Raw genomic sequence first — 27757 nt, forward strand, 5'->3', positions numbered from 1 at the left:
ACCAATAAGAATATCCTTGGGTGAGGATTTAAAAAAAAAAAATAGAGTGAATTACTAGAAATGTGGGTAATTAAAAGGACTTTCCTTTTGTCTGATTAAAAGACACTGACTAAAGAATAAATATGTGGCTTTCACACATGCATACAAGTAAATGTATGATGAAAGCACAAAGGATGGAAGAGGGAAAATGTTCACTTAGACATAAAGTGGTTTAATACTACTTGAAAGTAGACTGAAATAAGTTAAAGGTACATATTGTAAACCCTAGAACAACCAGCAAAATAAACCAGAATGAAGCTAATAAGCTAACAGAAAAGAAAAAAGTAGAATAATGAAATAAAATAGCTTAATACAGCCCTAACTGGTTTGACTCAGTGGATACAGTGTTGGCCTGAGGACTGAAAGGTCCCAGGTGCGATTCTGGTCAAGGGCATGTACCTTGGTTGCGGGCACATCCCCAATAGGAGGTGTAGAGGAGGCAGCTGATTGATGTTTCTAACTCTCTATCTCCCTTCCTCTCTGTAAAAAAATCAATAAAATATATATTTTTAAAATTAATTAAATAAAATAGCTTATTACAAAATCTTTTTATAAAGAACCATAGAATATATGGGACAAATAGAAAACAATAGTGAGTTAATAGATCTACATCCAACCACATCAATAATTACAATAATCTCAAAAAGCTTACTCTAAGTGAAAGAAGCCAGAAACAAAAGCTACACACTCTATGATTTCATTTTATATGCTAGTCTAGAGAAGGCAAAACTATAAGGGACAGAAATCAATCAGTGGTTGTCCCCTGAGGTTAAGGGTGGGAGGAGGAAATTGATTATAAAAGGATATGGACCTTTTTGGATGATGTAAATATATTCGGTCATGATTGTGGTGGTAGTTACATCATTGTATATGTTCATCACAACTAATTATATATAAATTCATATATATATAATTCATATATATAAACATTAATTCATATATATAAATTCATATATATAACTGTGTGAAATTATACTATAATATACCTGAGAGAGAAAATGCAATTAGAATCTAGCAAATGTACAAAGAACAATACTTGCTGACCAAGTATATTGTAAGATTAGTCCAAAATTAGAAAATCAATCAGTATAATTTACCATACTAAGAAAATAGGAAATCTATATGATAATTTCAGTAGATGCACAAAAGCATTGTATAAAACCCAACACTTAATTATGAGGGGGGGAAAAACTCTTTGTAAAATAAGAACAGAACTTTATAAACTCATATTTAGCATTCACACCACACAGGTAAGCCAATTCCAGATTCCCAACTCAGGAACTGGGTGTGTTATGTCTCTTGTCTTCAGCTGCTAAGGTTTTAGATAATTTGTTACATAGCAATAGATAACTAATATAGTGGGTTAAATGCAGACAGACAGATCACCTACTTAGCAAAACCAGGATTGTTACCCATCAGCAGAAAAACATAATAAGGTTTTTGGGAAGAGAGGAAATAGAGAGACATATCTCTCATCATCTGGACTCAAGCTATGGAACTCAGGAATGGAATAGATTTCTTTTAGGGAAAATATTCGTAATCCTGTAGAATGAAAATGACACAAATACTCAGCTAGCAAAAAATTATGGTTAAGCAAACTGGCATTACTGACTTCTATATAGTTTTCTAAGACGTTGAAGACACGCCTATTTTAAGTCTAATTAATGGAAAAGACTACAACTCTTTAAAATATGCATACACATGATAAAGACTACACTAGAAATTAAAATAAAGTGTTAATGTGTTAGAGTCATGGAACTTTCCATAGCACTGGGAGCATAAAAACAAAAATAAATTGAAAAAAAGCAACCAAATTAAAATGTTAAGTCAATTAAAATGAAAATTAAGATAATTAAAAAGCAGGGATGTGCTAAATCCATTTTAGAAAAGTACTTCATCCCAAATAATCAAAGTAAGTAGTTCTGATGTTTAAAAGAATACATTTCATTAGTAGTAAACTTCACTTAGAGGTTTTGTGACATTAAATAATGCTTTACTACCAAAAACTTGGCTTACCAGTCATCTGGTTTGATGGCAGAAGGATCGGGAATTTTTGCTCTTTCATCCCAGTCGTCAGGTTTTTTATCACTGGCATCTTCAATTTCTTTGGGAGGATTAATAGAAGGAACCACATCCTCCAATAGGTTGCCTTTGTTTACAACTATTTGATCAATTAGCACTTCAAATGTGTTATCTGGATTCATCACTAAAGACCAATTTAAATATAGTTATCATAATGATAGACTTTTTAAAAATAATCTTTTAAATAATAAAACTACCCTAAACTTCATGGGTAAACTTTTTCTCTCAACCAGAAATAGAGGAGTTCCCAATACATTAAGTTAAAATATGCTAAAATCACTGGATTTAGGGATTTCTAAAATCAAAGATAAAATTTTAAGTAATTTAATAAAATGCACCATTACTTCTCAATGGATTTTTTTTGTCCAAATATGTTTTTTACATAACACTTATTTCCTGTGTACTTTTTAAACTCTAATTTTAAAAAATCCATTTCAATTGTAAAATTTACTTAGAAAACATTCTTTATAAGATTTTTCTTGAGAAACGCCCTTTTCTTGAATTAGGATCTAGCTAGTACTGTTTTGCATTTAAGGTCTCCCTTTGTTGTAGTAATCTCAGCTGTTAATAGAAGAGGAAATAGTGGAGAAAATAAAATAAAATACTGAGTGTGTGTTTGCATTATTGGAGTTTATGTCTGGATTGCAGTACTTGAGTTTGATATAATTTGGCATTGTTGTGACTGAGCCTCTGGAGACTGGTTGTATTTCAGAGCCCTTTCTTCAGGAAGCCATAGCCCATTTAACTAGGTGAGTCTTCATGAGCCTGACGTTTGTTGGCAGCTTGTACTTCCTTAGTTTATTGAAAACAAATGTTAGGCAGTTATTTTCACCTATCATTCTTTCCAAAGATAAATTTTACCTAGTGATCCCCTTACATAGTTAACATAAGGTATACTGTAAGGTTCTTAGAACAATTACAGAACAATGTTATAAAATACCACAGTATTACGGAGGGGGCTTTTTTTTTTTTTTTTTTTTTTTAAGAAAAATTCACTGAATCCTAACACAACAAAGATTTTATATACAGTAAAATCTTATACATAGAAAAGCAAATGCCTAAGAGTCAGACCTGAATTTCAATTCCAGTCCTATCAGTTACTATTGCTTCTTAGAGCAAGTTACTTAAGCTAAATTAAGGAAAAATAGAGAGAAACTGCTCCCCTTACATGATGATTCTAAGCAAACTGCCTAACATAGAGCATGGTACATATGAGATGATTAATGACAATTTTAGTTTTGTTTTTTTTTTCTAGTCTTTTTCTATGTGCTTGCATATTTGGCCTAGCTGCCCCTATGATGTGCCTCCAATTTGAATCTTTTCTTTCCCTGTTTTAATATTATAAGCATTGCTTTTTTGTTGCTAAACATTTCATAGTTATCATTTTGCATTGTATAGGAAACCCGTACTGTAACACTTGGGTTGCTTCTAATTTAAGTGGAACTGTGGTTTCAAGACATAAACCTCTTACAGTCTTTAATATACTGTATACTACCAAATTGTTTCTGACCAGGTTGTACAGTAAAGTCTGATTAAATTAATTTGTTATTAGTTATAATTTCACATGATTTCTACAATATATGTTCCCAAAATGTCCATACTATTTTTCAATGTCATATACAGTCTTTGATGTCAATGTTTCCACTAAAAATGAAACTGGTCATTGCCTGTGCAGACCAAGTGACTGTTTCTACAACTGCAGTTTTTGGGAAGAAAGCTGAAATGCCTCAGTCTTGGATGGAGTTGTCCTGTTGGATTCTCATGCTGTGATTTTACAGAATCCAGGGCAGACCATAGCTCTACATCCATATGTACTTGGGAAGAGGAGAAATGATCCCTATAAAGTTCTGCCCCCTGAACATCTATGCAAACTCCTATTTTCATAAAGGAAAGCTAAGTATGTTAATACATGGTTGCTCAATGCTTTCCCTTCCCAAGTTTAGATATGGATACAACCACCCTAAGGTAGGACCTATCAGTCACCACAACTGCCTGTAGAATGAAGTCTAAGCTTTTCAGTGTGGCCTTATAGACTTCCTCCTCTTTGATCTTACTTCCAGTTTTCTACTCTTACAGCACTACTTATGTCATAGTGCCTAAAATATCCTTCTTATCTCTTACCTTCCGTATTCCATCTACATTTCAATACTAGTTTGGATACAATCTCCTTTACTAGGTTTTCTCAGAGTCACCAATCTAGAAGTGATATTGATTTTGAACTCTTGACTACCTCATCTGTACCTTCAAATGGTATTTTACTTTCCACCTATATTAGAATTATGCCTAGAAAATATTTTCCTAAAAAGATAGGATCCATGTTTGTTTCTTCCAAAGTACGTGCCATGAAAATATCAGCAGTCATCAAATATTTCTGAGTGAATGAATGAATGAAAAGGATATACCAAGGGTATATAGATGAGTCTTCCTGTCTGTAAAGAACTTTTTCAGGTCTACTTCTGGAGGTTTGGCATGTTTCTCTTCAAAAACTCCAGTTTTGGGGTGTTTATGTCTGAAGATAAAATGAAGCTTATAATCTTCTCCGCATTTATCTGGTCCAAACATAATGGTATAGGATGTTTTATCATGAAAGTTTTCCTTCAAAGAGAGATGAGTGATGGGTTTAATCCAGAATTAGAGTATTTAATAAATTTCTCTAGAGTATTTAATGAATTCTATCCAATTGGGCTGACTTTACAAAAATGTATTAAATGCTAATTTACCAAAGAATTATTTAACACATGATAAAAAAAAAAAGGGTGTGTGAAAATAACAAACATTATTCAAAATAGGTTTTTCTAAAGCACACACTTCTTCCTTCATAAAGATGTAGGAGGGAAGCTGAAACCATCCTAACAACATCATAATTAGCTTACTTTATGCAAATCTGCATTACTAATATTTTATTAAGAAAATTAAATATAGAGAAAAGCATACTTATGACCTTAAGACAACAATTATCCATCACTATTATTCAGGAACACACTAGAAAATGACCCTTCTGAGCAGAGAAAAGAGAAATTCAGAAACAAAAACAGACACAAAGACTATTTTTTCTACTGTTTTACTGCTATCAATAATAACTTCTCATTTGACATGGCCTACTGTTTAAGAGCACAGGATCTAGAGTAAGATGCTGGGGTTCAAGTCCTACTGCTGTCACTTATGTTAGCTGCATGTGGCCCTGGCAAATTCCTTAACATCTTTGTAGTTTTTTTCATCATCTCAAGTATGGAAATAATAATAGTACTTATGTTAAAAAGGTTTCTCTGAGAATCAACTGCGTTAATCGGGTAAAGTGCTTAAAGAAATACTTGGCACTACGTTTTATTATTATCATTATTCCCTCAGGTGATTGTCACCTGTAATACCTAAAACAAGAGCTTGCACATTTACTATATAACCTCCCCTTTACCACGTCCAAATAGTGGCGCCTGACTCCTTTACTCCATGGTCCACAGCCCATACAGAGCCATGTGTTCTGACAAGTACCTCACCACCTCCTACATCTTATTCCTGCTGTATGCAGGAAGCCTGACACAGCCTCCTGTAGGAGAACGCTGTAAGAATTCAACATCCCCAGCCTTCAAATGGGCTTAATACAAGCTGCTTCTTTATGAAATATTTTTTAGTTATTTTTTGTGGACTGCCAATTTCTGAACTGGCCCACCTTTTTCATTTAGTTCTTTGATCATTCTGTTTCACTACTTTGCTCTGTTATCTTATTTCTCTGAACAAATTTATGATTCTTACTTGGTAAAGAAAATAAATCTAAGTTGATCTTTCACTGACATTTATAAGCATCATGTTGTTTCTTATTTATAGCCATGGAAAAAATTTTTATGTTGCTAAAAATTACAAAAATCGATGCCATCAAGTAATATGGCTGTACATCAAACTTGAAGGCACACTGTAAAAGCCATGAAAACTCATGTTAGATGAAGATTTTCAAAGTTGTTTTCAATTTCAGTTGAAAATTGAAAATTTTTTAATTTTATCAATTACTCCTTAAAGTACTTATTAACTTTAAAACTTATTAACATTAAAATATCATACCAGATTCAAATCATCAGTGTCTGCTAGGAGTTTAATGTATGCACCTCCACAATCAATACCATCTTGAAAATTTACTTCATATCTAAATAAAGGGGAAAAATCACACTGCTGATAAGTAAAAATTACTAATTTCTCTTTAAAAAATCTACTACATCACTCTCCATTCATTTAAATATAAATATTTTATATTGCCAGAAAGCCCATAATAAGCACATCCACAGCCTAGAGAAAATGAGCAGAAATGCATTTTCTATGCACATCCTTAAAATGTCAAAAGTAGAATGATTATCAAGTATTAAAAAGCCAACTAACTTTAGAAATAATTTGTCCATCAGAACTGCAGAATTAAGAATAAAATACTTTGACTAAGACAATAGGAAATTTCAAATTCAGATAAGGTATACACCACACATATTTCTTAATAGACTAAAACACAAAGGCTATGAGGACCACAGCCACAGCAACAGAACTCTAAGAAATTACTAATGATCATAGATATCCAGTGCACTACTAATTTGTGTTTTAGTTCAGTTATACCTAACTATGCCAAAGAATCGTATATCTAATTAAATGCTTCCAGCAAAGAGATTTCAAAATCTCAATCAATAACTTGGAGTATTTTAGATTTTAACAGCCAGGAGAGATGGTAAATATAATACTGCAGCTGAAGGAGAGAACTGACATGAGTGTCTTTTCATGGATTTACAACACTGAGTACTTCTCAGCAACCCCCCCGCCACCACACACACACACACACACACACACACACACACACACACACACATATCTTAACGAACTAGTTAGCCAATGAGACACAGACTTATTAAACAGCATTTAGAAGAGAATTTCGGTAAAGTAATTAATTACAAGTAATATAAATCAATGAGGAAATGACTATCAGTGAAAATCAAAAAGTTATGATTTGGTTTAATGATTTTTTTTTTTAAAAAAAAGCAAGATAAAAACTAGCTGTAGTTGGTTTGGCTCAGTGGACAGAGCATCGGTCTGTGGACTGAAGGGTCCCAGGTTTGATTCCGTCAAGGGCATATGCCCAGATTGTGGGCTCTATCTCCAGTAAGGGGTGTGCAGGAGGCAGCCATTTAATGATTCTCTCTGATCATTGATGTTTCTATCTCTCTCTCCCTCGCCCTTCCTCTCTGAAATAAATTTTTAAAATGTATATATCTATAGATAGAGATAGAGATATAAAAAAATCAAAACTAGAGAAACAACAGAAACTCGTGGTAATTTTAATGGACTATTGTTCAAAAAATCTTTTTCAAAGAAACTTCAGTTATAATAGAGTAAAAAAATAGAATACAAAACTTTAATAGTGTGAAGATAGTTAGTATATACATTTTGTATTGAAAAGAATAAGAAATACAGTAACATTTTGGTTGATTATCTGAGATGCCAAATCATGATTATTTCCCCTCCAATTTTACTCTGCTTTATTTCTCAAGATCTCCACAATATGGTGACAAGTGTATACGAGTAAAAAAGACTGAGATTTATTCTTGATTTTGCCACTTACTCTAGTGACTCTTAGGGTAAAAGTAAATTATTTAAGCTCTAAGTCTCCAGTTGCTCATCTGTCACATGGACACACTGCCTATACCTACACCTCAAAGGACTGTTGTGATGATTACCCTGACACAGCAATGGGTAAATAAATGTTCGAAACATTAGCTTTTCTTAGCTACTGTAAACAACACTGCTATACACATAGGGGCACATATATTCTTTCTGATTGGTGTTTCAGGTTTCTTAGGATATATTCCTGGAAGTGGGATCACTGGATCAAATGGGAGTTCCATTTTTACTTTTTTGAGGAAATGCCACACTGTTTTCTATACTGGCTGCACCATTTTGCATTTCCACCAGCAGTGTACTAGAGTTCCCTTTTCTCACATCCTTTCCCGAAGTTTGTTGATTTATTGATGGTCGCCATTCTGACAGGTATGAGGGAGTACCTCATTATCATTTTAATTTCATCTCTCTGATTATTCATGACATTGAGCATTTTTTCATATGTCTCTTGGCCATTTGTGTGTCCTCTTTAGAGAAGTGTCTATTTAGGTCCTCTGCCCATTTTTTAAACTGGATTGTTTGTTTTCCTTTTATTGAGTTATATGAATACTTTCAAAATTTGGGAATTAATCACTGGCAAATATATTCTTCCATATCGTGGGTTCCCTTTTCACTTTGATGCTGGAAACAGCCCAAGTGCCCATCAGTAAGTGAGTGGATAAAAAAAAAAACCTGATAAATTTATTCAATGGAATACTATGCAGCTATAAAAAGGACCTCTTACCCTTTGAGACAGCATGGAAGAACCTAGAGAGTGTTATGTTAAGTGAAATAAGCCAAAAAGAAAGACAAAATATCACATGATCTCACTTATATGTGGAATCTAATGAACAAAACAAAACAAAACAAACAAACAAAAAAAACCCTGACAAACAAAATAGATCCAGAGACATAGAAGCATGCAGCAGATGGAGGATTTTCAGAGGGGAAGTGAGGGGAGAGGAGAAGGGGGTAGTTGGGAAGAGATAAACGAAAGAACTTATATGATTAACCCATGGACATAGACAATAGTGAAGGAGAGGTCTGCGGAGGGGGTGGGAGTGGAAGGAAGGTGTCAAAGGGGGAAAATGGGGAGACATCTGTAATACTTTCAACAATAAAGATAAATAAAAATCAAGGAGAAATAAAAACTAAATTTACTTGACTTCTTAAAAAAAAAAAAAAGAAACAATATAAGAACAATTGTGCGATGGAGAGTTTATTTTCTCATGACCAGAATTTTTTAAATTTCCTATATTGGTTTTATGAGTCAAAACTATAATTGCTTTCATAAATTATGAAAATTTATAAAATTATAATTAATTTTATTTAAAAATTTAAATGAAGTTGTAATAATAGATGATTTTTAAAAGTGTTATGCTGGTGACATTTTTTAATGTTATATGTGAACTCAATCCTATAGTTTTCGTACCATGATTAACTTTAAGATCTTAAATTGATATTAAAATTTTTAATTGATATATAACATTTGAACATGTGGGCAATGTAATTTTCATTTAACTATATTTTTTCTATATTATTAAAGTAGGTATCAGTTATTACGTCAAAAATGCAAAAAAATATTAGCTTATGATCAGAAGAAAAGTTTTGTTTGTCCTTTTTCGTTTTTTAAATAAAGGAGATTATATCTATAAATGTAAATATAGCTTAATTATCCTATTATATGTCTAGTTTCAATCACTGTCAATTATTTTTAAATTAACTTGCTTTTCACTCAAAACCCCAGGGTATTTGTGTGTACACATGCATTGTGTGTTTTTTATCCCATTTTATAACCATTATATACTCACAAATCAAATTATATAAAACTAATATAAATTTAAGAAAATCTTTAAAAACATAAAACTTACTGAACTATCAAAGGGTTATCTGCAAAAATGAAGGGTTTTGCTAATGTAGCAGATATTGCATGATGCTTTGCTCTGGATTTCAACACCAGTCCTCTGTCACCAGGCACTCGGTTTTCTTTCAGTTCTTCTATTTCCCATCTTCCTAAAATATAAAGCAGAGCAAATTAAACTACAACCAAAACACTGACTTAAAAATTAGTTATCAGCAGCCAGGACTGGTTTGGCTCAGTGGATAGAGGTCCCAGGTTCGATTCTGGTCAAAGACATGTACCTGGGTTGCGGGCACATCCCCAGTGGGGAGTGTGCAGGAGGCAGCTGATCGATCTTTCTCTCACATCTGTTTCTAATTGTCTATCCCTCTCCCTTCCTCTCTGTAAAACATCAATAAACTATATTTTTTAAAGTATTTATTAGCAGTGATGACCATTAGGATTATTCCATGAAGGCTAATTTGGGAAAAATGAAGCAAATTTTAATTTTAGAAAATAATATCTACAACTGTATGTATGCCTACTTCTTTTTCTCTTACCATAGAATGGTTTCATTTTCATAGCTAAAATTGTGGAAACTAATAAATATCAGACACTGAAGTATCTAATTAAAGCCCTTTTAAAGCTGGCTTCATTTTTTTTATTTCTCTGAAATTTTTTTATCAATGAAATTGTAAACTATACTTTGTCTCAATATTATATGTTTAAACTGAGATATTTTAAAATTATAGACAAGACAGAGAACATCTCTAATAAAAAATGTAAAGTTCACCTCATTTTGAAACACATGGTATTCAACAGCTATTTTTCTTACTTTGCAGAAGTTATTGTGGGGATTTAAATTTTATTTTGAAAATCATATGTACAATGAAATTAGCCAGCCAGAGAAAGACAAGTATCCCATGATCTCATTCATTCATATGTGGAATCTAATGAACAAAATAAACTGATGATCAAAAAAGATCCAGAGGCATTGAGGTATGCAGCAGGCTGATGAATTTCAGAGAGGAGAAGAGAGATTAACCAATTTACCTGTATACATACTAGAGGCCTGGTGCACAGATTTGTGCACCAGTGGGTCCCTCGGCCAGGCCTACACCCTCTCACAATCCAAGACCCCTTAGGAGATGTCAGACTCCTGGTCTTGGCCCCATCTGTGCAGTCCAGGCCTCTGGTGTGCATGTGAGATCTTTGGTTAATCTCTTCCCGCTCTTCCCCCTTCCCTCTGAGATTCATCAGTCTGTTCCATGTTTCTATGCTTGTGTGTTGAGCATCTGCCCCCTGGTGGTCAGTGCACATCATAGCTACTGGTCCAACAGTCGAGCGGTTCAACACTTAGCATATTAGGCTTTTATATATCTAGATATGCATAGCCCTGGACAGACAGTAGTGCGGGGAAGGCCTGGGGAGGGGATGAGATCAAGGTGGATTCAGCAATATAGATAAATAAAAAATTTAAATAAATAAATAAATAGTCCTGCAAAGGAAATCTGATATTGATGGCTTAAATATGGATTACCCAGGGACTCCAGGAAATACTGGAAAAGAGACAAAAGACTGAGTGTTCTATTGTGAAGACTGAGGCCCCATATACATATTTCATATAAATATAATCTCAAAAGTTAGCGAACTATGGGTCATATTAGTAAAATTTAAATAAACATTTTACCATTATATATGGAAGTCTCCATGTCTGTATCATCTTTCTTTGCTTTTGATAAAACCCACCTATAAATAAAGGTAAAAGCAAATGTATAGCATTAAAAATAAAACCGCAATTTATAGATATAATGCATATTAGAAAAACAATAAAAGAATATCCAACAGTTACTTCTCACTCAAAAGTAAATATTTAAAGGCTAAATCTGATATGTATACATCATCCTGCAAGGCTAGTTATATTTGCAATCAGCTGTATGATCATGGGTAAGATATATTAGGCCTCCCTTTTCTCACCTACAAAATGAGATAAAGGTAGTATTTACCTATCTATTCAGGACAGTGTCTGGCATATAGTAATCAATAAGTAATAAATCTTATTGTTTCACCATTATTTAGAAGAATAAATTAAACTTGTCATGTAAAATTATATTATTAATATCTGTGCTAAAGGGGGAAGAAAGTTATAAATTTTTACTTTATATTCATAATTCATTTGTTTTAATTTTCTTTACATAAATAAATAACTATTCAAGTTAAACATTTCTATCCATAACAAAAATCAAAATACTGGTGTACACTGTCAAATAAAGCACTTTAAATTTTTTTATAATTCCATAGTAGGGGCAATATTCATAAGCCAATAACCAATATTTTCAAAAAAACAATCAAGTAAAGAAAATCATTCTTTTAAATGATTACTCACCCAGCCAACCTTCCACTATCAAAAGTTTCTGTAAAATATACTCCTCCTGTAGGTTGAGGTGTCTTATATTTAATCTAGAAAATAATTTTTAAAAATCTAAAGTTATTCATCTTCACAAATATTTTAGTTACATAATCTCACTAGTTAAGAACTTATTATATAATGGACATATAGGTAAAACTTTGTATCCTGGTGATGAAAAGATACAAGAAAATATGAGCGATATGATGACAGGAAAAAATACTATATGTGCAAGGATATACAGAGGATACACTGATTCCTCTAACACAGAAGGAACAGGAAGTAATAGAGAAGGCCTCATGACACAGTTGAGATGGCCTTAAAAGAATTCTAACAGGTTATAATATTTGGGCATATAAATCATTAGAAGTAAAATAAATAGCACAATAAATATACAAGATAAGGAACTTAGTAAGCATGTAGGCTGGTTTAAAACTGACTCTTAAATTTCACTATGTGACTACAGAATGTTGACACTGTTGAAAAATTAGGAACCTATAAAACAAAAATATTCACTAGAGAAAGCACTGCAAAGCAAGTTATCTGCAGAGCTGCTCTGATGATGATCATGATGGATGAGGTGGTGGTGATAGAGATACAGTGGCCTTTTAATCCTTACCATATTTCTACGAGAAAAGTACTGTTGTTGTGCCCATTCCATGTATGGTAAAACTATAGGAGAGAGACAAAGTAACTTGCCCACTGTCTTCCAGTTAGATATGAGTCCAAGCTGCCCTATTCCAAAGCTTGTACACTTAACCGCTACATTATATAGAACATACCAACAAAAGAACTTACAAGATTAAAGAAAATCAACTGACAAATTATCACGAGATAATTTGAATTAATGATAAATTATTAAATTTTGCCGAATAGATTTGGGTCCTTTCTGAATCAGCCTTCACGATTTTATTTATATGATTAGTTATGAGATGTCTTGTCTTAGCCTTTAGAGAAAAGGATGTAGAAGTACTTTTTCTATTTTCATTGTCCCTGTCCTGTCCTAATAGTATAACATTTCTTGTCTGTTAAAGGAAGAAAAATCAGTAATTAACCAGTTAACTGCCACAATATTTTGAATTTAATTTAAAAGGTACATCACATGCATCTGTAGATGCTTATGGCATAGAAATGATTAAACAAGATTCCACATAATTATCAACAGGGTCAAGATTCTGCTATCAAAATAGTCAATTGACTATGAAGTTACCTGCTCTCTCTGTTTTTGGCACAACAGAACATTGCGCAGTGGTGTCACAGAGGCCTCGTTCTTCCGTTAGACCACCCTTTACATCGCCAGCAGTGCATTTTGCCCTTTATTTATACTTTATTGTATCCTGATTACTCATGCCATACAATTAGAAGAGTCAAAAATCAACTGTTCTTTCCTGCTTTTCATCACCTTTTCAAATTATCATTAACTATAGTTAAGAGGGGTAGGTATCTGCCAATTGGTTTGGAATGTTCGCCTCTAAAGACCCTGTGGTAGTCATTAGCACTTTGATTACTACCCTGTTTCCCCGAAAATAAGACAGTGTCTTATATTAATTTTTTCTCCCAAAGTTGCGCTAGGTCTTATTTTCAGGGGATGTCTTATCTTTCCATGCACTAGGTCTTATTTTCGGAGGATGTCTTATTTTCGGGGAAACACAGTAGTACTTACTTTCTGTGGTTCATAAAACTATGTTTTAAAAGAAAGTGCTTGTAGGGCTTAAGATTTAACAGGAGAGAGAATATTCACATTAAACAGCTGAACAACACTTGGCATTTGCAAGTAGAAACCTCTACAATGAGTCTATAACAACTGCGTTTTACTCTCACCCTTTAAGCACGGCTGGCACAATACAACTGATGCTCTCTCACCATCAAAAATATTTCTTAAAAATGTCTGATTGTCCTAATATTATACACTAGAGTCCCGATGCACAAAATTCGTGCAAGGGACTGGGCCCGGGCAGCCACGGTGGCTTGCCTCGGCCCTCGCAGCCCAGGCCTTTCAGCTGTCTGGTCTAATTAGCATATTACGCTTTTATTAGTACAGATGAATAGTCCTCAATGTGAAAGCTCTTATGAATTCTCAAGACATAAAAATCTCTGCCAAGTTTTTCAGTCTCCTGTGAGTCATCACCTCACAGCACATCTTTTCGATGCTAAGACAGAAACACAGTTGAACTTGCTAACTGCTGACCTCATCATCACTTCCCTTTCTAACTCATCCTCCTATTTAATACTTCTTTTCCTTCAAGGCACGTGAAAAAAAAAAAAAAAAGCTACTTTACTTCTAGGAGAACTGCAAAGAGTACTACCTTTTATTTTACCCAAGGAAAGCTGGCTGTGTCAGAAATAAGACTAAAAACCTTTCTCTTAGCTAGAAGCACTTATTCCTCTTTAGCCAGTAATGAACTCTCACTGTTTTCTTAGTAAAAACTTTCCCATATTTATTTAGTAATAAAACATGCTAAGTGCCATGCACAAATTTCTGTAGTTCATGGGCACTCTAAAACACCGAGCAACAAATAGGTGGGGGAAAGCATGTTTTCCTACTTATTTAGAAAATGAAGACTACTTTGACTGAAATAAATCTTAAGAGATTAGTCTCTCCTATATATCATGTAAAGAAATAATTTACAACTGATTTCTCAATAACCTTACCTCTGAGGAGAGTTCATTTTCATTAACATCAGTCTCTTCTGGATTTTCTTCAAAGTCTGTCATCTCAACATCATCTTCCATGAATTCTGCATTAACTGAGATGCATAAAATACCCAAACATAGCCAAAAGCCTTGGAAATGCATACTGGTTATCTGTGAAATTAAAAGTTATTTGTGAAAATAAAACTAAGTTCTAAAAAAATATTGCCGGGACCGGTTTAGCTCAATGGATAGAGCGTCGGCTTGGGGACTGAAGGGACCCGGGTTCGATTCCGGTCAAGGGCATGTACCTTGGTTGCGGGCATATCCCCAGTAGGGGGTGTGCAAGAGGCAACTGATTGATGACTCTCTCTCATCGATGTTTCTAACTCTCTATCTCTCTCCCTTCCTCTCTGTACAAAATCAATAAAAAAATATATATATTTTTAAAAAATATGTGTAAGTATACTTACAAAGAAATCATTTCTCCTTAATACCTTCTTTATTTCAGTATGGCTTTTAAAACAAATCATTAAGAAAATTACTTAAATTATGTTTTGACCATGTGGAAATACCAACTTTCAATCGCACAGATTCTAGAGCTACAGGCCTGCCTCTAAAAACAAAGAGCCAGTACCACAAATCTCAAGATACAGATAACAGTGATCACCAAACTAAATAATAAGTGCACCCCGTTTTCTTTCCTAAATGTTCAAGTTGCTTTATTTATTAGAACATGGTATGTGTATAAAAACATACAATTGAAAATCTTATCATTATAAAGCCAAAATACATTGATAAACACCAAAAATTAAAGAAAAAGACTTTTATCACAATTTAATGTGATAGTCTTTGGCTGAAATCAAATCACAGCTTAAAAACCAAACAAATATGTACACTTCTATTGCAGAAGCAGTCAGCTGAGTAAAAGAAGCCAGTAATAAAAGACCACAGGGTCTATGTTCCCATTAAAAAGACAGGCAAATCCAGAGAAATGGAAAATAAATTAGTGATTACCTACTGAAAAGAGAGGAAAGAAAGGGTTAATGGATAGAAATATTTGGAGAAGGAAGGGTGCTGAAAATGTTCTAAAACTGGAATATGATAATGATTGCATAACTATTTTAAAATCCACTGACTTTCACACATTAAACTGAAGATGCAAATAATGCATCAATAAAGCTGTTTCTAAAAAAGAATCATTAGGCTATACAAAGCTTTTTCTCCATATAGTTAACTCAACTGATTAGGACCATTGCTATTGAGATCAAAAGGTTACATGGATGTGTGGGCTAGCTTGCCTCAGTTTCTTCTGAAGATCATTGGCTCTAACTTTAAAGTTGAAAATCATAAAAACACGCTTTTTAAATCAACTCGGATCTACCATATTATGAACATAATCTATTAAAAGGTATGTTAATGACACCAGAAGGAAGTATAGCTGGGACTGGTTTGGCTCAGTGGATAGAGCGTCGGCCTGCAGACTGAAAGGTCCCAGGTTCCATTCCGGCCAAGGGCATGTACATTGGTTGCGAGCACATTCCCAGTGGGGGGTGTGCAGGAAGCAGCTGGTCGATGATTCTTTCTCATCGACATTTCTAACTCTCTATCCCTCTCTCTTCCTCTCTGTGAAAAATCAATAAAATATATTAAAAAAAAAAAAGAAAGAAAAAAAAAGGAGAAGAAGGAAGTGTAACTGGGATAGGAAGTAAACGAAGGAGGGCAGTTTGACTCAATAACAAGAAATTTTATTTTTTTAAATTTTCACTTACTGGCACAGAAATGAGTCTATTTGCAAATTGCTTATTAATTGTTAATAACCTTAAAAGCTTCATTGTTCTAAAAATTTAAGAACCTCTCATGATTTATACAATGTAAAGGTGTTTTGCTTGACTCTCAATAACATTTGAGTAAAACAGAAATGCATAAATTAATAATAGCAGTAATAATGAACATTAAAATCACTTTAGACCCATATTTTCTTCAAAATGAACACATACTTTAGGTTCTTAATTATTAATTTGTTGGGGATAAAAATGTCCTAAGTGCTTTGTATGAGCTCTGGTGTACTGGCCCGCCATGGAAGAATTAATATGAAGCCCAGGAAATAAACAGGACAGACCTTATCACTTCTAATCTACAAACTGGAATCAGAAAGATTTAAAAAACTGGTCAAAGTCACATGATTAGAAACCATCCAGAAACATTACATCAACGTGCATGCTATCTCTTATTTTAATTTTACCCTCTGCATTATTATGTTTACTGATAAAGCAATGGAAAGAAATCACAAAAATGTTAACAGCATGCATTTTCAAACCTCCTAGAAATTTCCAAATTTAGATTACCAATAGTATTAAACTATGAAGATATTTACCCAGAAATAGCCATATCTACCTTACTAGACAAGTGAAATACTTAAGAATAAAGTGCAAGTGGTCACAAACTGTTCTATAGATAATGCAGTTCTGTAACAGTTGCCATTAAGAAAATGATATATTCCAAGGTTGTTGTTGCTATTTATTTTTTTTAAAGTAGTAAAAATATAGACCTAATTGTTTCTGCTTAATTCTTCAGTGTTCTATCATTATTCAGTGATACACCAGCTGACAACTGAGAATTACATCATGAAGTTCAGTCTATTACTTTAAAATCTATTACACTATGTGGTGAACAAGCCATCAAGCACCAAACAAAACTGTGAGGTTTGTCACGCATTAGTTTTTAAATGAATAAGTAAGATATTGCCGGGCCTGGAGCCTTGAAGTAACTAATCTGTGCAGTTTAAATTTTTTTTAATTGTGGTAGAATACACATAACATACAAGTTATAATTTAAACCAATTTTAACTGTTCAGTCGAGAAGTGTTAAGTATATTCACACTGTTATATAACTAATCTGCTGAACTCTTTCCATCTTGCAAAACTAAAACCATATGCATCAAAGAACTCCTACATTCCTCCATCTCCTAAGTCCCTGGCAACTACAATTCCTTTATTAGTTCTAACAAGTATTGTGTGTGTGTGTGTGTATGTGTGTGTAATCTTTAGGTTTTTCTACTTATAAGATCATGTTACCTGTTAATAGAGATAATTTTACTTCTTCCTTTTCAATTTGGAGGTCTTATTATTTTTTGTCTACTTGATCTGGCTAGGACTTCCAATATAGGTATCCCATTTTCAAAGAGTGGGGGGTACCCTTTGCTTTATATCAGTTTGACTTGTGAAAGTTTTCATAGGAAAAAGTCTACTTTCAGATAGTGGGGGAAACATATACTGTGTTGAATAGAGGTGACAAAAGCCAGCATCCTTATTTTGTTCTATATCTTAGAGGAAAAGTTCTCAGGCTTTACCATTAAATATGATGTTAGCTTTTCATACATGGCCTTTATTATTGTGAGATAGTGTGTGGGGTTTTTTTGTTCATATTTGTTTTAAAAAAATACATATACATATATATATATATATATCCCTAATATGCAAATAGACTGAATAGCAGAACAACCAAACAACCAGTCACTATGACATGCACTAACCACCAGGGGATGCATGCAGAACATTGTGGGCACTGGCTGTGGCAGGATGGTGGAGCAGGTGAGCAGGGGCACCAGACCAAGGTGGTGCAACAGTCGTTATGATGGGGGCAAGCCCCTGGTGGTTAATGAAAATTCTTTGCTCCCACACGCCATGGTCCGTCGTGCACTCACTCCGGGCACTGTCAGAGGGTGTGAATGGGGCTAGCGCCTCAATGTGTGGGATTGGTGGCAGTGGGAGCAGGGCTGCTGGCAGACAGGGGACTGGGGGCCATGGTGAGAGGGTTTGGGTGGGGGCACGGAGGATGGGCTGCCCCCAGTTCCTTTCAAGGTGCACAAATTCGTACATTGGGCTCCTAGTTTTTTATAAAAGGGTGCTGAATCTTGTCAAATCCTTTTTCTGCATGAATTGATAATCATGTGGGTTTTTTGTCTTCATTCTGGTAATGTAGTATCTTATGTTGATTGATTTTCATATGTCGTACCATCCTTACATTCAAAGAATAAATCCCAGGAAGACACTGGTCACTTTAATTGTGCACATGGAATATGTTTCTCTTGAAATTATCATGTTTTCTTTCATTTCAAAATTTGCCATTTATTAACCTGTACACTACTAATCACAATGGGACAAGCAGGGCAGCTGCTTACCTCTAGCTATAGGAGGCCCTTTAGAAAAGCTGAGTGGATTAGGAGGGGTCTGTGGCAAAAGAAACAGGAGGAAGTGGTGTTGACTTAAGACAGTTGTCATTAATCAGAAAGAGACCAAAAGCACACAGCAAACAACTGAGTGCAGACCAGACAGCATCACCAGGACCATCACAGACTGGGACCATCACAGGCTGGACTATCTCAGCCTGGGACTATCAGGCTAGGACTACAGAGAGATGAGGCAATCATCCCTGCCCTGACAAGGAAGGGGCTAGATTTCTGGCCCCTGGGATGCATGTCTAAATGAAACTCTGGGAGGATCTAAGAAAAGTCTGGGGAACCTGGAAGCAGTTACGCTCTGTCCCCTTCCCCGCCCCATTCCCACTCTAAACACAGGGAGACTCAGGGGAGTTTCCAACCATCTGTGTAAAACATGGGGTCCATTTTGGCAGCTTTGAATCTTAAAAGTGACTCCACAGAGCAAGTGTAATGCTCTTTGAATAAATACCACAGGTCTAAGAAGAGTCATGAGACAGATCCTGAAAAAACTTGCACTGCACCAGTAAAATATGCCTGGTTTATGCTGCTGGACTAAAATAGTGACTTGTGTTAGACAAGATCAAGATGATGATAGATGGCTGTTTGGGAATGCGACGCTGAGATGGGTTTCCCTCTTCATCAAGCATAACTTCCAGGCAGTTTTCCCTCTTATAATATCAACAGCAGGCGAGCGACAGGAATGTATTTGCATCAATATTCATAGAAGGTATTGGTCTGAGGTTTTCTTACAGAGTCTCTGTCTGGTTTTGATATCAGGGTAATGCTGCCTCATCAAATGAGTCTAGAATTATTCCCTCCTCTTAAATATTTTAAAAGAGTTAGAAAAAGATATTATCCTTTCTTTCAATAAATTGGGATCCATTTTTCTTTCTGCTGTTATTAGGTGGAGTGTTCTTTATGAGTCCTAATATGTCCAAATAGTTTATAGTACTAGATGTATTGGATAATAATGTGAATTTTGTAATCAAAGAAAACACAATAATTTTAAGAGAAACATCAAAAGTGCTTTATTCAAAGTAATGTCCAGCACTAGCTACACATTTCCCCCATCTTTCAGGTAATTTGTGGTTACCATTTCAATAGTACTTTTCCTGTTTGGAGGCAAACCATTGAGAGACCCAATTTTTCACTTCTTCGTATTTTTTTTTAAGTGCTGCTCAGAAAGGGTGTATGCCATCGATTGGAACAGTGGTAATCTGAAGGAGCAAGAACTAGTGAATATAGCGGGTGGGTTAATACTTCCCAGGCAAGATCTTTTAACGTATCTTTAACTGGTTTTGAAGTGTGCTGGTGCATCATCATGAAGCAAAATTACCTTGCTGTGTCTTCTGGCACATTCTGGTCATTTCACAAAGCATGGTTCAAATTGATTATTTGTTGTCGGCAGCAATTAGTATTAATGGTTTCACCTGGTTTTAGAAGCTCATAATACACCACACCTTCCTGATCCCACCAAAAGCAGAGCATTTGACCTTGCAAATCAATTTTACCTTGCAAAGTTGATGGTTGACCTGGATCACCCTAAGATTTTGTGCATTTGAGATTCTCAAAATAAACCCACTTTTCATCACCAGTCACAATTTGATGCAAAAAAAGACTTTCTTTCGTGCCATTGATGCAACATTTTACTGATGACTTTTCAGTTTTCCATTTGTCTTTTGTTCAGTTGATGTGGCACCCATTTTCCATCCTTTCAAATCTTTCCCATTGCTTGTAAATGATCCGAAATTGTTTGCTGAGCAAGGTTTAATCTTTCTGCAAGTTGTTTTTGAGTTTGACATGCATCTTCATCCAATAATGCTTGTAATTGTTGGTCTTCAAACTTTTTCGGTTGACCTGGATGTTCTTTGTCTTTCACATCAAAATCATCACATTGAAACCAGCATTCACAAGTATCTTGAGATGGAGCATGTTCACTATAAGCTTCCCAAAGTATTCAGCAGCACTTGTCTTCAAAATATGGTAATGAATTAAAACTTCCCCCAAATGCTCTTATTTTTGGCACAAATTTTGACATTTTTAAATATAAAAATATCTATGATGTTAACACCAGCAAATTTGACATATGAAGTTTTGAAGCTTGCTATCAGTACAACAAAATAGCATACATATCAAATCGCATATATATCAACATATGTGGAACTCCATCTACTGAAAAAAATCCGCATTATTAAGCAGTACACCTAATATTGTTCAGGTCCTCTATTCTGTATTGATCTATACGGTTGTTCTGAGCTATGCAGTTTAAGTGCAGCAAGCATTTATTTATATGATATAAGGTAAAACATTTAGTGATGCTACCATCTTCCCTCCTTATAAACATATAAAAGATAGCAAGCCCAGGGTTCTATGCCTCTTGTGTATTTCTCACTCCATACAAGTTGCTGAAATCACCAAATGACATTTGTGCCTTCATTTTCATGTATCATTGATCTCATATAAGTTCTCTGCATTGATTCTGGGCTAATCAATAACAAATTAAAGTATAAGTAACTTTGTCCATTGAAATACCATTCTTCCTAATTTTTTAAAACCAAGACAAGCAGACTTATATACCTCAAAGAACTTCACCAACATCACCTAAAAGCCCTAATAAATTTCCATTGAGAACTCCAAATCACAAACTATAAAGTGGAGTTCATTTATTGGTATTGAAGTAAAGCTCAGTTCCACAGCAGAGATAGCTAGACCACTAATAATAAGACAATCACAGGATCCCCAATATTTGTTGCAGAGGGTGGGAGAGATTGCTAGCTGATCACCAAGTTGTTTTTCTTTTTCCAGGGGACAATACTAGATAATATTTTCTTTGGAGTTAGGTGTGGAGTGGAGTTAAGAGGGAGACCCAGGAAAGCTTGTTTTGCATTTCTACTCTTGAGTCTGAAAGCCTGAGAGCCAGAAGAACCAATGGTATAAATTCCTGTCTGAAAGCCAGCAGGCTCAAGACCCAAGATGAGCCAACATTTCAGTTTGAGTCCAAAGACAGGAAAAGACTGAAGGACCAGCTAACTACAGGCAGGAGGGGTTCTGTTTTTGTTGTTGTTGTTGTTGTTGTTCTTCTTCTTCTTCTATTCAGGCCTTCAACTGATTAGATGAGGCCCACCAACACTGGGGAGGGCAACCTGCTTTACTCATTTTAACATTCAAATGTTAGAATCTCATTCAAAATCTCCCTCACAGACACACCCAGAACAGTGTTTGATCAAATATCTGGGCACATTGTGGTTCAGTTGACACATATAATTAACCATCATAGCCATCCACACCTCAGTAACTCCAGAAACCATGTGAGGCCTGAGGTGGCTTGCTTTTTTTTTTTTTTTTTAGAATTACATTTATGAATACATTTGTTAACAAAAACTGGGTATATTTTCCTAAATCAGAAGAACCTAGAAATAATAAAAATTCCTTAAGGAATACAGCAAAAAGTGGGAAAGAACCATAATAGCAAAAATAATCATTGGAAATACAACTTTCTGGAGGTTTAGGCAACAAAGTGCTACAAAATACCCAAGGAGTCTGGATCTAATGTTATAAAAGTGAGAAACTACTGAAGGTCTGGGATTAGTGAAATGATGAGAACTGAAATCCTGACTACGTGAATAAATCTGCATTGGGCTTTAAAAACATAGCTACACACTAAAGTTAAAATTGACTAAATAACATCATTTGCTAATTTTTACATAAACATTATAATGATACATTTTCTTATTTATTTAAGATTATACTATTTAGGATTATACTACATAGTTCCAAAACAACAGTGTGGAGCAGCTTGCAAAAAAAAAAACCCAAAACAGACATAAATATAAGCTCACCCAGCTCTGCAATTCTCTATCATTTCTGTATTCATAGTGTCCCAAATATTGCTGGAACATGATAAATAGGTACATGTACATGTTTATGAAATAAATTAATGAATGCATAAATGATAGGGGGAGGGGAAGAAGAAGGTAAACAGATGTTTCTAAGCAACCAACTAGAAGGATTTTCTCCTAGCAGTATAGCAGCAATACATTTAGTGTAAGGGTCTTTAAGCAATTGGGGGAAAACAGAAATAAAATGAAGGAGCATTCACTATAAAAGTCTACAAGCTCCTTGGAGGTAAAAAATCTTTCTGGAATTTAACTCATAGAAAATTTATGAACTGAATCCTTGCATAATAGATGTCTTTATGGTTTTATGACAGATGAAGTAGTTATGGCAATGCTTCTGATATTGGTGCTCTTAAGTTTATTAGAACATTGTTGAAACTTAGCACAATGAAGGCATTTCTATAGAATAGGAATATAATAGTCTAGGAAGTTTGCTATTTTATGGTCTGGTTTAATATGGAGAATTAATCATATTTTAAAATTCTACTCTACATTTATGAAAAACATCTCTGATTATGAGTTATTTCACAATTTTTCTATGGACATGCTGCATTTGAACAACTCAATTCATAATTTGCTTTTCTAGAAAAGATAATAAACAGAAATATTAAAAAGTTTTGTGTTACTACATCACAAAAATAAAAGTGGACAAATTTTTATCAAAATTAAAGGGTATTCTAAAAAATTCACTTTGAAGGATCACAAATGAGGTGGAGGGGCAGGTAACAGTGACACTGCTGGCAGGTAGCCTGGTTCCAAAGAAGTTGCAAGACTCGCCTTAAAATGCAGCCGTTTTCTCACAGAAGGAAGTAGCACGCTACAGAATGTATTCGTTTGGTGATAGCCAGTGTTTCCAGAAATTCAGGGGAGTCCAGCCAGTAGGTAATAAAATTCATCATTCACACATATTTGTCATCATCAGTTATGTGCCAGGCATGTATCAAACACTAAACTTACAGTAATTAGCAGAACATACTTGGCTTCTAGCTATAAAAGCCAGCTAAAACTCTCAAATCTTATTCACAGTTCAGAGATCACTTCCTCTTTAGTTTCAAATCATTATCCATCTTCAATGGATGTCCCAAAGCTTCCATTAATTTGTACTTGGTTTTTCCTCCCAAGCCTGCTCCTCTAGCTCCTTAATTCCCTTCTCCCAGTAACTACACCTCCAGACAACCATTATCTTAAAACTAGTCATTGGTAACTAAATACATTTGGGTATTTCTTAAATGTATTTAGTTTCTCTCTGCGCTATTCTTATGTGCCTTGTTGCTATTCAGGTTTAATGGCTGGCTGAAGACTTACCCAACGCTAGTGTGCCTCAAAAGCAGTATTTGAAAATCACTATTATTTAAAGTTTTAGTTGTCATTCAGCTTTGGGAACTCATCTACAGAATGAGATGATAGAAAACACACTGAACTGGCACCATGGCAAGGTTTCTAGTCCTAGTTTTAAAATGGCAATGGGTTAGCCCTACCCAGTTTGGTGGCTCAGTGGATAGAGTGTCCACCTGCAGACTGAAATGTCCCAGGTTCAATTCTGGTCAAGGGCACATGCCTGGGTAGCTGACTTGATCCCTGGTTGGGGGTGTGCAGGAGGCAACCGTTCAATGATTCTCATCATTGATGTTTTTGTCTCTCTTCCTCTCCCCTCTTCTCTGAAATCAATAAAAATATATTTTTAAAAAAATAAAAAGGCAATGGGTTAAATAAAAAGGCGATGGGTTAAAACTGCTCTGGGCCTATTCTATCATTGGTCATGTAAAAGGGTTAATTAAATTAGATGACCTAATGGTCCATTAAGGTTTACACTTCTAGCTTTCTATTTAAGAGCACTAAACAAGAAAAAAGTCTAATTTTGAAAACAAGAAATAAGTCTAATTTACTGCACTATTCAATTTGTTCAGAGCCATCAATATACACCATTTACACACATCATAATTAACTTTATCAAGAATATAGAATACTTTGTTCTAAGGATTTAGGGATAAGGTGTAAATGTGACTGGAAGATCAAACCAATTAGATCTGAAGGCAAAACTGTGTAAACAGAAAAGAAATCAAACTTACACTCACCAAAAGGAGGGTTTACCCAGAGTGATGGAGTGACCTAGCGTGAGGTAAAATGTTAAAGCCGGCAAAATCTTAAGGCTAGACGGGGGTTTTAATGGCTCTTATGCATCAAAACGTTTCCATATAAATGAACTCTTTCCTAAGTTGAGGCTTCTCCCGCCACTCCCCTCCCCACCCCGCCTCCTGTGGCCACCGGAGTTCCTTTCTCTCCGGTCCACAGCTCAGCTGTCCTTTGCTTCTTAAATCCCAAGCAAACGCCCCCTCCTTGTTACTTGGAAAAATGTTATGAGACCGGCCAAAGCGTCTGATGGATCATAAACAGGCTTTAGGAGATAATGAGCCTCTGGTCCTTGGGGCTTCTTTGGATGTCGCCCAACTCCAGGCGGATCCCCAGCGGCGCCGCCGGCTCCCGGCAGCGCATCCAGGGAGCGGCCCGGGGGCTGGTCCGGTCGCCTTCCCCGGGGGAGAAGCAGCGGGTGGGACAGCAGCGCCCCCGGGGACCTCCCGCTTCCCCTCTACATCCCTCGGCGGCCGGGCTCGAGCGTGGAACGGGTGGAATGGTAACCGCTGGGGTAACGGCCTCGGCTCCGGGACCCCACCTCGGGGGCACCCGGCACCCCGCGTCCTCCCGAGCCCGGCGCAGCAGGTGGACACGGCGGTTCCGCGGGACCCAACGGACCCTGCCGGCACCAAACCCCGCCGCCGCCGGGCTCCTCTTCCTCCTCCCGAGGCCGGGAGAGCCGCCAGGAGCGCCCCGCGGGCCCCCGCCCCAGCGCCGCGCCGCTCCCGCACCCGCCCCGCCTGCTCAGCCCGGCGGGTCCCCAAAGAGAGGGGTGCATCCCCACCCCTTCCCCCCTTCCCTCATCCTGGGGGCAAAAAGCAATGATTTCGATTCCTCATCCTCCCCTCGGAGCGCAAGGGGCAGCGGGGAGGTGGCCTGAGCCCACGCACCTGTCCTGCGGGCCCGTGATCGGCGGTGGCAGCTCATAAGTCCGAGTCGCTGCCACTTGGTCCCCGCTTCTCCCCGCCGCGTCCCGCCCGCGGCCGCCCAGCAGCGACGGCTAACTGCGCGTGCGCGTGCGCCGGGCGGGAGGCGGCGGCGGCGGGCGGGCCGCGCGCACCTGCTCCGCGGGCTCAACCGCCCGGCCCGAGCGGGCGGGCGGGCTGAGCGGGCTCGGCCCTGGGTCCCCGGTCCCGGGTCCGCAGGGGAGGGCTTCTTGACGCCACCTTTCCCTCCCGCCCTGCGCCCGCCCTTTCTGCAAACTGCGGGGTTCTGCCTCTCGGTGCGCATCTTAGGGTCCTGAGTTCCAGGTGCATCAGGTTTGCGAACAGCACCCAGGCTGTTCCTGCAGGTCTTTAGGGCAGGGGAGGTGACCGGTGGTCCCCAGGAAGGCGTCCTATTCCGAGTGCATGGTGAATATACATATGTTAGATGTTAACGTAATAAATGCATTGTCGTGTGTTTTGGTTTTTTTCTGAAACACTCTTATGAATTGCTAACATGTATTGTACTTGCTGTACACTTAAGGGTTTTACAAGATCTTTGCTAGTAACCTTCACAGCCATTCATCTTAAAGAAACTGAAGATCATTTGCTTGCCAGAGTAAATATGGAAATATCAGGGTTGAAATTTAGGCCCGTCTCTTTCAGAACCTGTAGTTTCAACCAGCACACTAAACATAAAAATATAGCATAAATGTACTACTGATTCTCCTCCCCCCCCCCCTTTTTTTTTGGCCCCTAGGTGTTGGATCATGTAGCTTTTACTACTTATGTTTCCTAGAAAAATCTGGACTTTGAATTTGCTATAATCATGATTCAATTTTATTGGAAGAATAAAGTATTTGTTGACTAGTGATGCCCCTATTAAAGAGTCTCAGACTGAGCTTGATGGTGATCCATGCACAATCTGTAATGATTGGCTAGGTGTCAGTGTCAGGGGACATTTTTCACGTTGCATCAGTAATAAGGCTACCAACTCTACACTCTTGATGCTGTTACCTTTTGGAGTGTGTTTGGATAGTGTTTATTGATTATTTTTTAACTTGAGGTACTTTATAGTGATATTTCTTTCTTCAGTCTTTCCAACTTTTATTATTCAGCATAATTCTGTGGCCCATAACCAAGACAATTCTACTTGCTGGAAATAATTTCTAAAGGATATATTCAAAGTTTGCAATGAAGAAGCTGAAAACTAAAAATTCTTGCCATATTTCTGACCTCAGTGCAAATGATTCTACTATTTTTCCATTAAGTAAGAACCATCTTTAGGATGAGGCATGTACATTTTATCTATGATTGCCAGTTTAGCAAATTAAAATACAGGATACTCAAGGTTCTAATTTTATATTGACAAATAATTTTAGTACATACAGTTCCATATGTGTAATTTATCTGGCAATTTTAATTTTATCATGTTAAGGAAGTATCTATTTATTGCAATTTTATTTAATTTTTTATAGGAAGTAGCTGTTGAATTTTTAAAAGGCTTTTTAGCATCTGTGTAGGTAATCATATTTTTCTCCTCAGACACATTAGTATGGTATTCTCTATTAACAAGTTTCCTAACAGAATCCTAATCTGATTCTTGCACTACTGGTTTAAACACACACACACACACACACACACACACACACACACACCAGGTTATGATGTATTATTTTCCTACTGGTTTGGGAATCTACTTCTAATATTACATTTAAAATTTTTATATCAGTTGCCATAAATGATATAGGTCTTTGGCTTTCTTTTTGTGCTTCCATCAGGATTAGGTGTTCATGAAATACCTACTCATTATAATTTGTAAATTTTTCATTATTTGCTATATTCTGAAACAAATTTAAAATATTGGGACTACCTGATTTTTAAAAGTGTACTTGAATCTCCCTGTGCAACTATCTAGGTCTGGTACCCCTTTGTGCTTTTCTTGTTATTTCTCAAAAGCTT

At 36.2% G+C, this 27757-nt stretch overlaps 1 protein-coding gene across 2 annotated transcripts in view; it reads right to left on the reverse strand.

Moving 5' to 3' along the window:
* The window catches only part of CLGN (calmegin), a 36858-nt gene extending 10974 nt beyond the window's left edge, over positions 1–25884 (reverse strand). The window contains exons 1-8 of one of the 2 annotated variants that reach the window (XM_036424562.1): positions 25763–25884; positions 14643–14795; positions 11970–12043; positions 11274–11332; positions 9615–9756; positions 6175–6256; positions 4524–4716; positions 2056–2245 (exon numbers count right to left, since the gene is read on the reverse strand). In XM_036424562.1, coding sequence (XP_036280455.1) covers positions 2056–2245; positions 4524–4716; positions 6175–6256; positions 9615–9756; positions 11274–11332; positions 11970–12043; positions 14643–14786 — 884 coding nt within the window. In that variant the 5' untranslated portion in view covers positions 14787–14795; positions 25763–25884. The remainder of the gene's footprint in view (positions 1–2055; positions 2246–4523; positions 4717–6174; positions 6257–9614; positions 9757–11273; positions 11333–11969; positions 12044–14642; positions 14796–25762) is intronic. The other variant, XM_036424563.2, reaches the window with a different exon arrangement.
* Positions 25885–27757: the final 1873 nt, after the last annotated feature.

Source organism: Pipistrellus kuhlii, unplaced genomic scaffold (genome assembly GCF_014108245.1).
Source record: "Pipistrellus kuhlii isolate mPipKuh1 unplaced genomic scaffold, mPipKuh1.p scaffold_m20_p_8, whole genome shotgun sequence".
Classification (NCBI taxonomy): Eukaryota; Metazoa; Chordata; class Mammalia; order Chiroptera; family Vespertilionidae; genus Pipistrellus; species Pipistrellus kuhlii.